Source organism: Barbus barbus (assembly GCF_936440315.1).
Source record: "Barbus barbus genome assembly, chromosome: 1".
Classification (NCBI taxonomy): Eukaryota; Metazoa; Chordata; class Actinopteri; order Cypriniformes; family Cyprinidae; genus Barbus; species Barbus barbus.
Genome location: NC_136729.1, coordinates 22808115 through 22824428, shown reverse-complemented (window position 1 = coordinate 22824428; position 16314 = coordinate 22808115). Strand labels below are relative to the sequence as shown.

The 16314-nt window shown below is 37.7% G+C and overlaps 1 protein-coding gene across 3 annotated transcripts; it reads left to right on the top strand.

The window, feature by feature from the left end:
• Positions 1-9451: 9451 nt before the first annotated feature.
• Positions 9452-16280, top strand: LOC306850421 (nucleotide-binding oligomerization domain-containing protein 2-like). Of its 3 annotated transcripts, none has more exons than XM_079386075.1 (12): positions 9452-9519; positions 9739-9818; positions 10124-10649; positions 10984-11110; positions 11224-12988; positions 13368-13451; positions 13555-13638; positions 13779-13862; positions 13954-14037; positions 14349-14432; positions 14533-14616; positions 15475-16280. In XM_079386075.1, exons 3-12 carry the CDS (start codon positions 10170-10172, stop codon positions 15545-15547), a joined length of 2949 nt encoding a protein of 982 aa, XP_079242201.1. In that variant the 5' UTR covers positions 9452-9519; positions 9739-9818; positions 10124-10169; the 3' UTR covers positions 15548-16280. The 3 variants fall into 3 exon arrangements, with proteins under 3 accessions (XP_079242201.1, XP_079242200.1, XP_079242202.1); XM_079386074.1 differs by having other exon boundaries at positions 10121-10649; XM_079386076.1 differs by lacking the exon at positions 9452-9519 and having other exon boundaries at positions 9681-9818.
• Positions 16281-16314: the final 34 nt, after the last annotated feature.

Genomic DNA, 16314 nt, shown 5'->3' with positions numbered 1-16314 from the left:
TAACGTTCAAGAAATAAATCAGAGAAACATATTCAGATAATGACATCCAACTATTTGTAATATTATTTTCAGATGGATTGCTCCATCATCTATCAACTATCTCCATATCAGCCCAGGGTGTAGTGTGACTGGAATGTGAGGGTGTGTGGAAACATGAAGACATTTTTAAAGCCAGGAACCCAAGGGCTAATGAACTGTAGTGAATTATTCAGAAGGAGAGAGAGGGGGAAAAGAAAGAGAAAATGCTTGAGGGCAATTTTTTAGAAGACCCCTGTAATTATAGCATTTTAGATGGTAAATTAAGACTGATAAGAGAAACAAAATATGACATGATGTCGTTAATAGATTAGTTAATTTGCTGAGACCAGGCTCTAGTCTTCTTATAAGAATTAAACTCCACTGTCACAACATAACCACGCCTTTATGGATATAAAAGTTTTTTTTTTTTTTTTTGCTTGGCTTGAACCAATGAGTTATGAATACTGGACATGAGCAAGTGCCCCGATATCTCAGATCTGGACTTAAAGTACAAATCTTAACTCTCAGCTCAATTTATTGGATTTAAATGAACCCCTGCTTCAGATTATGTTTCATCTGCCCTTTTGTTTCTTCTGTTATTGTCAAGCCACTTACTTTCTCAAAAGTCTGCAGGATCTTTAATGAGTCACTTGCATATCCTAGTCTTGGGTGTTTCCTGCTGTGATCCCTCTATAGAGCCACATCCTTCACTTGTAACTTCCGTCTTTCCTCCTGAGTCACCTGCTCTTCTGGAGTCTTTTCATGGTGAATCAGTCTGAGATAACCAAGAAAGTGTTGACTTGCACCTTTTCTGTCTTAACTGATCCACGAACTGCATGAGTCCACCTGAATTGATAGTCCCTGATGTGTATATTTTTACAGGACATTATGTGCAAGTCTTTTTAAGAGTGTTTTTGTAGTAAAAATGAACAGAAGAAATAAGCATTTTTACTTTCAAAAGTGTGTTGAATTTCTGTGGTTAGGCTCTAGAGAAGTAAATAAGAAATCAGAATGTTTCCAGTAGCATTCAATCATATTCTGTTGGACATTTTGAATGCTACTAATGTTTTGAACAACCATGATTCTCCAGTCCACAGTAAACCAATGATTAATTTAATTAAATCTGCTGTAGATCATAGGAAATCAGTAGATTTCCTCTTTGGGGTATTTGGGTATTATAACATGCTCACACTGCACTGGGCAGGGGAGGCTTTCATTTACCAAATTGAAACCACATATGAGAAATGCATCCACCTTTACAATATAAGTGTAACGGTTTGGTTTCTGTTTAGTTCCCTGTTTTGCCCTTATTTGGTTTTCCCAGTCATTAGTTAATTATCTATCATCCCCATCACCTGTGTTTGATTAATTATCTCGTTTGTGCCTTTGTCCCAATCCCTTTATAAGTCCTGAGTTTCCCCTCAGCGTTTCTTAAGTTAATTCAATGTCTAGAGTGTGTTGATGCCATTTAAATAAAGATTACGCCTTTTGTTTATTCCTTCATCGAGCGCCTTATTTACTACGACCACCAGACGCATAACAATAAGAGTGGGCGCAGCTATTACTGTCTGAGTCAGATTGTTTTAACTGTACAAATACAGTCCGTTATGATGTTGCAAACTTATTTATAAGATTATTTTAATCTATTAATGTAATCATAAACATAAATAGTTGAAAAGTTTACAGCATTTTGTTATTCCATTCTTACTGTATAGCGGCTAACAAATCAGAAGTCCCAGAAATTCAATACAAACATTGTGGAATTCCCACTTTTTGCCATTTTACCTTGATGCAGTTCATAGCCGGGATGCTGTAGTTGGAATGGGCGCATGGCATTTTCACAGTGCGAGTCTAATTTAATTACATTCCAATTATTCTGCTTATCTACATCTGACATTACAGCCCTTGATATGTTAATTCCATGCATACACTCTGTTCACACTTTTTCAAAGGTGTAAACGGGCCGTTGCTATCATAGTTATCTTCCTCAAACTCCGATGCAAAATGAGAAAGAGAGAGAGTGCACGAGTGTGTATGGGAGAGAGAGAGAGGCACCAAAAAGTTCCATTGGTTTTGAGTAGATCATTGGGGCTCTTTATTTTTGCAACATCAAAGGGCTTGTGTCTGCTTTGATGTGGCAGCATGCTGTTTAAGGTACAGAGTGAATGGAAAGATGTCAAGCTGCAAGGTGCCTCTGTAGTTTGCGAGGAGGGCTCTGCAGAGCAGCAGATGAAAGGACCAAACAGGGTTTGATAATGAATGTCCAACAAGTAGCCCATCTCAGGCAGTGCTCACGCAGCGGGAGCCAGAGCTAACCTTCAACGATGCACACAACGCCCCACACTCCTCATCTAACTACTATCGCTCACTCCCTCGCTCTCTCTTTTTAGCCGTCCGCTGAAAACTCCCGAGAAGTGAGCTTTAATCTTCGTGTCAATTAAAACTCAATACAAAGCAACCGCACAAACACACAGATAAAGGCGCGTGCCTGCGACTGCAGTCACAGATGCACTGCAGCACGCGCTGGCACTTCTTCTGTTCCATCCTCTATATCTGAAAGACATTTAATCTCTTTCTTTTTGACAGAACATGTCTCTCTAAGCTCCGCACTAATTGGCTTCCAATTTCACCAAGATTCGACTCTGTTTGAAGTCATTGTCCACTGCTGTGCTGACAAAGTCAGACTCTCAAAACAGTGTCAACTCACCTATTTCTTTGATGTGCTATTTCAGATAGCTGAAGTCTGATCAAACGGAAGAACAAACTTGTTTGAATGAGACTACGCATCTTAATTGATGGTTTTTAAAACCAGATGTTATATAAATTGTGTTGTCATGAAGGTGTGCCGGACAGAAATACTAATTTATGTTTTTATGGGATGAAAGAGATGTGCAGCAGACCTCTTCTTTTATAATGTAGCTAAATATTTCAAGCAGGATAACTCAGTCCAAGACCAGGCTCTAGCTATAAAGATCATCTATACAGAAAGTATGACGGCTATTTTAGACTTGTGCAAAGTGGATATTCATTTCATGTTCTCTGGGGTTCTATGTGGTATGAACCCCTCTGCCCCCTAAAATTCCCTGGTGTGCTGCCCTTCCAAGCAGCTGTGACCACTGTGACGAGTGAAGCTCACCAACATATCTGCCTGTGGTAAAATGAGACCCTTAATGAAAATTAAGCTAGAATACAGAACCTTCAAATGAAGTTATTAATTAAATTCTTTGTATTAGTTAATTAGTTAGTAATTAGTTAAGTCAAGTCACTATTATTTGTATAGACGGGGAAATAGTTTGTCGAAATACTGCCATTCTCCTCTGGCCAGACAAAATCAGCAGTTTAAATCTAGGCTAAAGCAGAGTCAGATTGTGTAAAGGACTCATCCTGTGGTCTTGGTCCCGATGGCCGTCTTGGAGACAGGGTTTTCACTGGGGATCAGTCTCTGGGGCTCATCTAGGTGTCCTGGCTGTAGAGGTCATCTCTTGGTGCTGATCCACCGTCTGATCTGGATACGGACTGGATCTGGGTGGCTACGGTGACCTCGGAATAAGAAAGAAACAGACTAATATTAGCGTAGATGCCATTCTTCTAACAATGTAACAAGTACATCAGGTGTTTTGGGAAGTGTTGACCTAATTAATGCAGCCTAACAATCCTTTGATTTGAATTATAGAAATGGGATAGTGTATTATGTGTAAGCCAGGTTAAAGAGATGGGTCTTTAATCTAGATTTAAACTTATAGTAAATAAACTTACAGTTTATAGTAATTATAGTACTATAAACCTGCCAGAGACTTTACATGTGTAGCCTACCAGTGTGCCCTGTACCGCTAGCTCTTTTAATGAACCCAAAACATAGTGTGACCAGTGTAGTCTGATACCCGAACAAATTACACTTTATCAACCAGTTCTTTTTAGTGAATCAAAAACATAAAAGCAGTGGTGGACGAAGTACACAAATCAAGTACTTGAGTAAAAGTACAGATACGTACTATAAAATATTACTCCAGTAAAAGTACTGCTTTTTCAATTTTACTCGAGTAAAAGTACAAAAGTACTAAATTTTTTATGTACTTAAGTAAAAAGTACTGATGGATAGATTTATTTGCAATTTTATATAGACTACTTGATTTAATTTTATATTAGCGCATATTTTTATATTATTAGCCAAAATAACAACTATATGGAGTCAAGAGATATATTTTGTTGTTGATATGGACTATGTTGACAAGAGTGATGTAGTAATGTTCTCTGTGAAGCTTACATTGTGATGTACCTGAGAGAAAACAGATCTGACCATCTAATTTTCACCAGTAAGAAAAAAGTATTTTAAAGCTTGTTGTTTTGCAGAATGTCACAGTTATATATGACATGAGAATTAGGCTGAAGTTAGGAAGAACATTTTAAGGAAAATATAATTATATTTTCATAATGATTTTTTTTTTCTTCTCAAACCTTGTCTGTGGTGTAAAAACACCCCTGGCCAAATGCCCCCAGAGGGCATCACTTCCCACTCTGATAATTACTGTAGTTGCCATGTTCTGAACATCACATCCTTTCTTTTTCCCTCAGATGTGATCTATCTAGGTGGTTGGATAAAAATATTTTGACCTCTAATATTTATATATTTTGACCTCTAATATTTATATATTATATAAATATCTAATATTTTGACCATATTTTGATATCTAAAACAAATCCTCAATTTAGCACCAGCAAGCTTGTTAGCTAGACAGTTAGCATCAGCTAACAATATTTACTTATTTTCAGTATGGTTATGAATAAACATTAATATCTGTCTACTCGGCGAGTTGATCTAAACAATATAAAAAAGTATACTGTTGATAAACAATATAAAATATAGGGCTAGATGCGTAGCATTTTAATAAAAGTGCTAACTTTACAGCAGCGGGGAATATGAACGTGCATCTGTTATTTTATTTAATCTGTGTTATTTTAATGTTTTGTTTTTTGACCTAAAACATAGAGACGCTGACATCGATGTGTTTGCATTCAAGCATTTCAGTGGGCTTAAATAGATCACCCTTTATAGCAGATTTGACGTAAATATGATTTTCAGTTACAATAATTAATCCTAAAATTCGACATTAGTAACTTACTTTTTGCAGCATCAGTTGCACTCACAACATCTCCAGTGTTGTGAGTTCAGTTCACTGGAGACTCGCTCTAAACGGATCGTTTGAATCAGTGAGTTGTCGACTCGAGAACAGCTGCAATCGGATCATTCCAATTCGTGAATGAATCGTTTGTTGCGATTTGCGAACCAATTTCACAGGTTCATTGAAAAGAATCAGTTTGTTCGTGAACCAAACACCGCTTCTCGGAGCTCGTGATATATTTTAAGGAGTAACGATATGTTTTATGAAATGTAGGGAAGTAAAAAGTACGATCTTATGCTTTGGAATGTAGTGAAGTAAAAGTAAAAGTTACTCAAAATAAAACTACTCCAGTAAAGTACAGATTCTTGAAAAAATGTACTTAAGTACAGTAACGAAGTAAAGCTATTTCGTTACTGACCACCACTGCATAAAAGCAAGATAGTGTTGTCTGATTCCCGAACAAATTACTTTCAAAAACATTGAGCATGACCAGTGTATTCTGATTCCCAAGCAATTGACTATTTTGAGCCAGTTCAAAAAGATAAGATTGGGGCAAGAAAATCACTCTCATGTTGTTCCAAACCTGTAATAATTTCTTTCTTCTGCGGAGCACAAAAGAAGATGTTTTGAAGTTTCAGTTCCCATTTCAGTTCCAACTTCCATGTAATTTTTTGACCATACAATGGATGCCAATGGGAACAAAAGTGCTTGGTTACCAATATTATTGAAAACATTTTGTATTACATTCCACAGTAGAGAGGAAGTCATACAAGTTTGGACATTGTCCATTTTGCACATTGTCCATTTTGTATATTTGTACATTATTATTTTTATTATCTGTGTCCTGTCCTGTCACTGTCATTCTGTTGCACTGTGGAGCTTCTGTCACCAAAACAAATTCCTTGTATGTGCAAACATACCTGGCAATAAGCTAATTCTGATTCTGATTTTCATTCTAAATGATGACAGCATTTTCTTTCTATTTTTATTTCAAACCTATAGACACATTTTGGTTTGTTGTATAATAAATTAAGGACAAATCTTGCTAGCTATGTATAGTTGTATTTGTGGCTATACACATGTCTGCGTCCACTCCACATGTGAAGTGAAGTGACATACTGTGAATTCGTGCTCTGCATTTAACCCATCCAACGTGCACACACACAGCAGTGAACACACACACCGTGAACACACACCCGGAGCAGTGGGCAGCCATTTATGCTGCGGCGCCCGGGGAGCAGTTGGGGGTTCGGTGCCTTGCTCAAGGGCACCTCAGTCGTGGTATTGAGGGTGGAGAGAGCGCTGGACATTCACTCCCCCCACCTACAATCCCTGCCGGCCCGAGACTCGAACCCGCAACCTTTGGATTACAAGTCCGATTCTCTAACCATTAGGCCACGACTTCTCCTTGTATAGTCTACTAACGTTAGCCTATCATATGGTCACGCGCCATCATGCTGAGGGGACAGTAAAAACCCTGCATCTCTTCCTGTCCTCCACTATTTACAATTAGTGTATGACAAGAAGTAAATGACAAGAAATAACAAAAACAATTGTGCTAAGGGAGTTCAATTCACGGTACTTCTCTAATTAGGATATTAGCATTTCTGTCAGAACTCTCCTCTCTGTACCCCAACAGTCTTTGTGGAAAATCAATGTGACAACCCACACCTCACTGTTTGTCATTACATCTGTCATTGTCGGAGCTTTATATTCTACACAGATAAGATGACAAATTAATCATGGCACATGAGGAAATATGAGATAAAGCAATCTTGACAAAACAACAGGCAATAAAGGAGCAAAAGAACTCTATTTCCCACGTTTTTATTTTGTAGATCAAAGACAGACTGGATAGGCCACATATCTCTGACACACACACTTTAGGTATAAAGAATATTTTTGCATCTCTTTCAACTGTTTGAGTATTATGCCAATAAGCCTGATTTGACCAGGGTGTCTAATTTCGTTTTCATGGCTATATAAAATCCTTAATATTTTTTCTAGATCTGAAGCTCTTTGCGTTATTATTATTATTTATTTATTTATTTTATTTTTTACAAGAGTTTTGGGTGTACAATAGTGCAACTTAAAAAAAAAAAAAAAACAGAGATAAATCTAGAGTAAGAAAGCTGTAGCACACTGTTTACACCATCTGTCTGCACACTACTGCTCTGTTTCTGAGTCACTGGCTAATTGTGTTGTCACTGTCAGCACATGTCAGCTGGCCTTTGCATGACTGTTCTTCTGTGTCCAATGCAATGCCAGAAATGCACCACATTCAGCATGATAGACAAGTTCATTGAGAGATACTAAAGAGCGTAAGTTAGTTAATTTGGTTGTCTCTCCTTAATGGAAGAAAATGACCATTGCTGTTGTGCTGAATTGTTTATCATGGTCTCCATGCTAACAACCAGGGTTGTGTACCTTTCAGAATTTAATTGAAAATGTTCCTGAATTTGAATTAAATTAAAAAGCATAAATTGAGGAAGCAAACAGGATGTAAAGTTGCATTTAAAATTTGAATGTATGGAGATACGGTTCAAATAAACTGAAATTCAAAGAAATTAATGTAACTGTATTTCATTTAACTAGAAAAACAAAGTTGGTTTAGACTGGCCAAACAGGCTATGTCTTTTACATTGTGGATAACAGAGCTACAGAGAGATGAAGACATCATGCTGATCAGCTCTGGTCTCATCAAAGCCAAACAGCCCCCACACCAAACCCTCACAGCACCTTCCACTGCCCACACCGCCATAAATGTCATATATTCCTCAGCTGACTACTGGGACTCAGCATCAGAAGATATTATAATATATTTCTTTATTTGAGGAATTAAAACTCCAGAACTGACAATTTAGGATTGTAGACTAAAATAAATAAACGTAATAACTGCTCAGTATTTGCTTATGGTATGAGTCTACAGAACAGGCCTACAGAACAGAATCATTTCCTTGAGTGGTTTAAGGCCCTAAGTGGTCAAGGTCACTAAGCCATCAAAAAAAATAAATAAATTAATAAATAAATAAATAATTTGTTGAAATTGGCTGAAAATATTTTTTAACATTGCTAATAAATTATAGAAAATGTGCACACAGTAGTATTTGCAAGAACTAAAAAATACATAGGCTGAACACAAGAATTTAACATAAGACTATTAACTATAAATATTCAATATTTATTTAATCTCATTACTGTATTTTCCCCATGAGTTACTAGTGTTACTACTAGTGTTTCTTATTGAATTGAATATTTATTGTAATTCATGGGATTATTATGCAATAATTTCAAGAGTTACTTTCCAGACATCTTCTCTATTCATTAAAATCTAAGTGAAATCATTCAGTCATTCAACATATATTCTGTTAAAATATGTGAATTTAAATATATATTCATACACCTGTATATGCAATAAATTTACCTTTCAAATGAATCTCTTTTACTGGAATTCTGCCTTGTCTGTCATTGGTTATTCAATTGTTCATCTAATCTAAACTGTCAAAACTCAATTTAAATAGACTAGTTAATTTAGTGTTTTCCATTAATATAAATGATATAAAAAGATGTATACATTATGTATTAGTTTATCCAGGGTAAACTTCTTGTCCCAGGTAGGGGGTCGTCTTACTCCAGCAAGTTGTTGAAATGGCCTCTTTGAATAATTGTATATTTTCTGAGACCTGTTTCTATTTAATTTCCATTAATAATACATTGGCTGATGCACCAACAAGTCTTTTGAACTTTTTAACCAATGTATGTTTTACACGATGTTAGTCTTCCCTCTGGTGTTTGAAGGGTGGTTCTGCATGCTTCTTTACATCTTGTGAAAGGGACGTTTCTTGTTCACAGCCGAGACACGCCACAAAGGTCGCTATCGTTTGTCAGTCAAAGAGAGAGAACTCGTTTAGCTACAGTATTCACGTCCGCATTTAAACGCTCCCGAAACTTTGCCTATAAGGTCAGTATAGGGGAGTCTCGGGGAGCACCACCCTCCTGATGTGACAGAAGTTGTAGGCTATAGCTTTATTTTGATTAAAAATGAGGGTTTCCGGGACAAAAAGTAATTAGTAACAACACTCTTTGTACTTGACACTAACTCCACGCAGTATGAGTGATAAGAAGCCAATATTTCAAAACTTTTTAAAACTGAAGCACAGCTGAATATTGAATCAAAATTTTTGACACACTGTGCAAAACAACAATCGCTTACTGACGCGTAAACACTGTCACAACACTCCCTGTCTTCTATGTAACAACTTTAAACAAAGACTGGTTTATGTGTAACCGACTTGACAGTAGGGACTTCCTGAAGATCGGACAGCAGCACCTCCGCTTTCACTTTCAGTTCGGACGATCATTGCCATAAAGTGGATAAACGGTCTGTAAGGACATATAAGCATGATTCAAGATTTTTATTTGTCACATTCACAATTATACAGAGTATAACCAGCAGTGAAATGTAGGAAATGTGCTTGTGGTGTTTTTATATTCTGGGGTATTTACCACAGTAAGGGAATATCTAGTAAATTGACGTTTGTAATCATGTTTCTCTTGCGAAATATTTTCGAAGATGTCACGCTTTTGTTTATTGATACAGGTACGATCATGAATGCAACATTTAATTTACCTTCATAGTGGGGAGCAATGACATTCAGAAGATATTTTAGTCCTGGTCTGGTAAGTGATTCTTAAAATTACGTTTCCTGATGTCTGTCAAGTATATTTATCAAAAGCCATTTTGATAATGTGCCTTATTTAACTACAAGTAGCCTACCTAATCTAGACACAAGTTTAGGAAAATAAATAACGGGAACACAAAGTCCGCTTTTGGGAAAAACAAGGAAATGAGTGCCCAAATGTAAATGTGGCTGTTTAGATTATTGTAAAACAGTGTATGGTATGATATCTAATAAATGCCACAATGTACATTTGCAAAAGAAGTCGTGATGTTATTGGTCTTCACTATCTCATCTCTTTAGCAGGGTTCTGATTGTGGCTGTTGGCTTTGAGACAAGGCTGAGTACCACAATGAGTGCTCACCAGTTGATCCTAAAACAACGTGCAGAGCTTCTGGCAGTCCTGTGTGGTGGAGGCAGTGCCGAACCTCTGGACTGTGTTCTGGACCTGCTCCTGGCTTGGGAGGTTCTTGTCTGGGAGGATTACCTATGCATACGAGTGGCGGAGAAACCTCTATGTTCCAACGTCAGGCAACTTTTAGATGTGATGTATGATAAAGGAGAAGATGCATGCAGCCTTCTCTTGGCTGCGATGAACCAGGTCTTACCTGAGGAGCAGAAGGCTGGGCTGTGTTTTGGGAAAGAATGTGCTGTGGGGGGCAAGAACAGGCCAGACACTGCAACTTTAATGTTACTGGCTGACAGGCCAGTGTTAGTGAGAAAGCTCAGAGACAATATTGACGGAGCATTGAATGCTTTACTTGCAACTGGCTGCTTCACCATTAAAGACTGTGATGCGGTGCAACTACCTGTATACACACCCTCACAACAGGTAACTTGTTTGAATACTATTTTAATCCATAGTTTTTTTCTTTGTGTTATGAAATCCCTGTAATTTAGTGTGCCCCATTACTAACCGTGATGTAATTTTCCCCATGACTAGTCCTTGGTACTGACTGTTGAATTGCTAAACAATTTTCAAACACTTGCCAAATGAAATTAGTCATATATATATATATATATACATCTCATACAAACTCTGAAGATGTAACTGTTTTCCTCTAATATTTATTAAGTGCAATTCAATTTGGCATGTAATTATTTCAAGCTTGTTAACAGTAAATGTCTATTACTTGTGGACAGACAGTGATCTTGTTGGATTGCAGGTTCGGAGGCTGTTAGACCAAGTGAGGTTTAAAGGGGAAACTGCTGCAAAGACCTTACTACAATATCTAGAGCAAACGGAGACAACCAGACCAAACCCTGAAGATAAAGAAAATCACCTTTCTGCCAGTATGAGACATTTTTCAGTTGTGTGGACAGGGTATCTTTTCATGTCTTTGTCTTCGGTGTATAGCTATATACTTGTCAATACAATTAGTCTTTTACTTGCATTATTTCTCCAGATTGTCTGCTCTACCAGAAGAAGCTGCGAAGCTCTGTTGCTGCCCAGTCCCATTCCCTTAGCACCTATGGTGGGACAGGACGTTTCTCCTTGGATGACATTTACACCGACGGACTTCTTGAAGTGACGGATGGTTCTGGTGAAACTCTTACACTAGGACTGGAGGATGTGGTGGGTCCCTTGGGGACTCTTAATGAAGATGCTGACACTGTTCTTGTGTCTGGGGAGGCAGGAAGTGGCAAAAGCACACTGCTTCAGCGACTGCACTTGCTCTGGGCAAGAGAAGCTTTGCTCACAAACACTTTCCTGCTGTTCCCCTTCAGTTGCCGCAAACTGAACGCAGAACACAGAGAGCTGTCTCTGAAAGAGCTCCTCTTCCTGCACTGCTGCTGGCCTGATCGAGGTCAGGATGAGGTTTTCCAGTTCATCCTAGACCATCCCAATTTGGTCCTCTTTACCTTTGATGGGCTCGATGAGTTTAAACAGGGTTTTACAGATGAAGAACGCCATTGCTGCCCCACAAAGCAAGTGCCTATACCTATTTTGCTTTTCAATCTGTTGCAGGGTACGCTAATGAAGGGCGTTACGAAGGTGGTCACTAGCAGGCCACAGGCTGTGGGCCCATCGCTGAAGCGCTATCTCCGCAAAGAAGTGCTCCTGAAGGGTTTTTCTCCTGGAGGCATTGACTGCTTTGTTAAGAAACATCATAGTGACCCTGCTATGGCTAGATGTGTCATAGAGTCCCTCCAGGCTAACACAGTGTTATTAAGTCTTTGCCACATCCCAGTCTTCTGCTGGATTGTGACCAAGTGCCACCAGGAGCTTTTGGGTGGTCATGATGGTATTCCCCAGACTATCACTGATGTCTACCTCCTGGTCTTACAGCACTTCTTCCAGCGAAAGTCACCTCAGCCCCAAGGAGTCCTGGGAAAGGCCTGGTTGGAGGAATATTTGGACACAATGTTAAAACTTGGACAGCTGGCACTGGAAGGTCTGGAAGCCTCTTGTTATGTGTTCTCAGGATATGAGCTGCAAAGAAATGGGCTGAATGAACAGGATGTCAGCCTGGGTTTCCTCATTTACTGCAATGACCTATCTGTTACAGATTGTAAACGCTATGAATTTCTGCACATCACCTTACAATGCTTCTTCGCTGCTCTCTATGTTGTTCTGAATCGTAACAGCGACCGTTCTGCTGTCTCCAGACTCTTTCAGCCCCGGTACAGGCAGTTGTCGGGCCTGTCTCAAAGATGTCTGGGACACTGTATTGACAGTTCTGTAGAGGAGGTGGAGTCCCGTGTGACAGAGACACCGAACCTCCAGATTACAGCTCAGTTTGTGTCAGGACTTTTATCCCAGCGGCACCATAGTCTCTTGCTGGAATGCTGTCCTACTGCTGTGCGGGAACGCAAGGTAAAGCAGGTAGTGAAGTCTTTGTCTAAAGGTATGCAGAGACATTTCAAGTCAATTCCTCGTCCTGTAGAGGGTGAAAAGAAGAGCATGCATGCCATGCCAAGTTTTGTTTGGCTAATTAAGTGCATCTATGAAATGCAAGACAACAGTATTGCTCAAGATACCATGGCTAAATTGGACGTTGAACACCTGAAGCTCACCTACTGTAACATCGGTCCTGTGGAATGTACTGCGTTGGCCTATGTGCTGAAGTACCTGCGGAATCCTGTTGGGCTCCAGTTGGACAACAATTCAGTGGGAGATGTGGGCGCGGAGCTGCTTCTTCCATGTCTACATATTTGTCACTCCCTTTAGTAAGATGAGAGGTTAACTCATTGTGGTTTTGTTTGAAATGTTATTTAAAGGAATAGTTCACCCAAAAATTTTAATGTCATCATCTACTTGTTTTCAATTACTCTACCTCTTGTCTTTCCAAATCTGTATGCAATCTGTGGAACATGAAAGAAGATATTTTGAAAATGTCTCATTTTTTGTCCATACAATGCAAGTCAATGAAGTACAATGTTGTTTGGAGCCCAAAAATAAAAATTTAAATATCTTACAGTATGTTCTGCAGAAGAAGGAGGTAATACAGGTTTGGAGTGATGTGCAGAAAAGTACATTTATGGGCATTTTTTTTTTTTCTCTGAAAACGATTTTGCAAATTGATTTATAAGAATTTGAATCCTTCAGTTTAAGGAACAATAACATATCAGATGAAGGAATCCGTAAACTTCTGGAAAAGGGAATGAAGTGTGAAAGCTTCCAAAAAATTGCGTGAGAATAATGAGCATCTTATCTCTGCATTTTATGAATAACTTATATTTTATTGTCATAATTAGAATAATCGAGTTTCATTACTACCTCAATATTTCTGCAGGCTTTTCAACAACAACCTCACAGATGCTTGCACCCAACACTTTGCTTTGCTGTTAAAATCAAAGCAGAACTTCCTGTCTTTGAGGTCAGTGCTTATTTCAGGTCAGGTTATTTTGTGTTTTTTTTCTGGCCTGTGGGATGCTGATGATTCTAATAAAAAAAATTCACGTTGTACTGCACATATAGAAACACGTTTCTCATGCAAAATATATAATTGCTTTGTAGGCTTGGAAATAATAACATCACGTCACAGGGAGCAGAACAGCTGGCAGAAGGTCTAAGATACAACCAGTCTTTGCAGTATCTTGGGTGAGGTCAATAATGAGAGGAATTAATTTTTGTATTTTCCAATACTGCGGCAATATTAAATTGTATTTCCATTCTGACTTTTCAATTCCAGATTATGGGGTAATAAAATTGGGGACAGGGGAGCTGAGGCATTGGCAGCTGCGCTGAAAAATAGCACAACGCTAATATGGCTGAGGTAATTTTGTATAGCATGTATAAGAAATTATGAGCCGCACTCAACAACAGTCCTCTTTTTTCATTTTATTTAACGTTCATCACCGATGGGGAAAATACACAAACGTTTCGGCTACAAAGCCTTCCTCAGTGTGTGTATAGTACATGTGTATAGCCTCATATTACCATAAGTCTGCATTCCATATAGAAATATGAAAAAAAAACATCCTGTTTAGAATAAATTTTCAGCTAGTTTATCCTAAACAGTGAAAAAACTTTGCCCAGCAGCATGTGTTCATTTGTGTGGGTAGTGATAATGTTGGTTTGTTTTAGTCTGGTGGATAATGCTGTGGGCAGTGCAGGTGCATGCGCTCTGGCTAAACTCATCAGTCAGAGCAAAACTCTGGAGCAATTATGGTGAGTAATCCAATTTGTTTCTTTTTTATTTAGTAATTTAGAGATTTACATGCCTGTATATACCTGAGATTTACATGCCCTCTCTCTCTTTCACTTACAGGCTAAACAAAAACTGTATCAGCAGAGAGGGAGTTGAGTGTCTAATAGAGGCACTCAAAATGAACTCTAGTGTTAAGGAAGTCTGGTAAGGTCATTTCTTTTAGTATTTTAGCTGACTTTGTGTGCTTGCTTTTACTCAATAAATTCATTCATTTCACGCAAGCATTAAATTGGATCAAAAGTCAAATCAGAAAAATGTGTTTTCTCTAAGAGTGATATTGTATGTTGGTTTCACATACCTAGTTCAAACCCTCTTAAGTTATAATAATATTTATAAATTTTGTCTGCCAAACTAAATTCACAATCTCAATATAAACTGGTGAACACAATAAAAGCACAATAGCATACATTCAATCAAGACTCAACAGGTGTGTTAACAGACAATTTAAACTGTACTTAAGTTCACTTTAAAAAAAAAAAAAAGTTGAGCCAATTTAAGATTTAAAGGCAACCAGCTTCAGCAGATTTTTGAGTTCTCTCAACTTATTTTTGTAGGTGATTCTCAACTTTTTGTTGTATAAACTTAAAACAACAAGTTGAGAAAACTCAAAAATCTGATGAAGCTGGTTGCCTTCAAATCTTAAATTGGCTCAACTTTTTTTTTTTTTACAATGTTGTTACTTGTGAAAGTTATCCATTTGCATAATATTTATTCATTACACTACTTCTGGCCAAAACAATAGTTAAACATTTTGAAATCTTTGTATGTATTTTGCTGTTTAATTAATTATTCATAGTTGTGTTTTTTAATTTTTTTTTAATTTTAACTATTTAAAAAGGACTATAGCCGGGTGTTTAACAGCAGGTTCCATTGTGACAACTTACCCCATTCAATTTCAATAGAAATCAAATGCTTTATTACATTCATACACATGCCTGATGAATGGTTTGTGTTGTGAATAATGCCCTTAATACAAAGGCTTTTTGCTTTGTGCTCTTAAAGGCTGAGAGGAAATAATCTGAGCCCAGAGGAAGAGGAGGAGCTGAGCAAACAAGAAAGCAGATTGACTTTCTGAGAGCAAGATGGCTCTGTAATGCTTGCCATCAAACTCCCATATCAAAAGCTCATAATTTTATGTAAAAAAAAAACTGGACCTAGCTGAGGCAGACACATGATCCATGGCTTAGCTAGTCAAAACTGCCTGTCTTGTAGCTAAAATGCTTATATGGAGTTGAGGTACAGCTTAAAAGCTAAATATCCACGGTATCAGGGCAGCGTTTCCCAAAAGCATCATAAACCTAAATTGATCGTAGATCCATTGGTGGAAATGGGTCTACGATGTACTTAGACTTACGATGCTTTTGGGAAACGCAGCCCAGAACGTCACATGGGGCTGGACAATGACTATCAGATCCTGTGTTAGCATTGTGTCTTGAATCTGTTCTATGTTGCTCCAATGAGATAAAAGTACTGTAAAAGTTTCTTTGTAGAAGAAAACCTCACAAAATGAATAAATAACATTCAAACTGTCAAGAAGTCATGGTACACAAACTGAACTTCAAAAGGTGGGACAAACAGGACACAAGATTTATCTGGTGCTATACCTTGCATTCATTCTCAGTTTACATTTATTTTACATAGATAATAGTTTATTTTAATATTTGATTTTTTCTTTTTTTCTATTGTATATTCATAATCTGTTTAAGGTCTGTTACTTGCACCATTTCTTTTGATGGTTTTGAATCTATGTAAAAAAACATGCTGTAAAAAGTACAAAATGAATAATAAAAAATGGTTACATTTTAATTAAATATGCATTTATATTTGCCGTATGCATTTAGA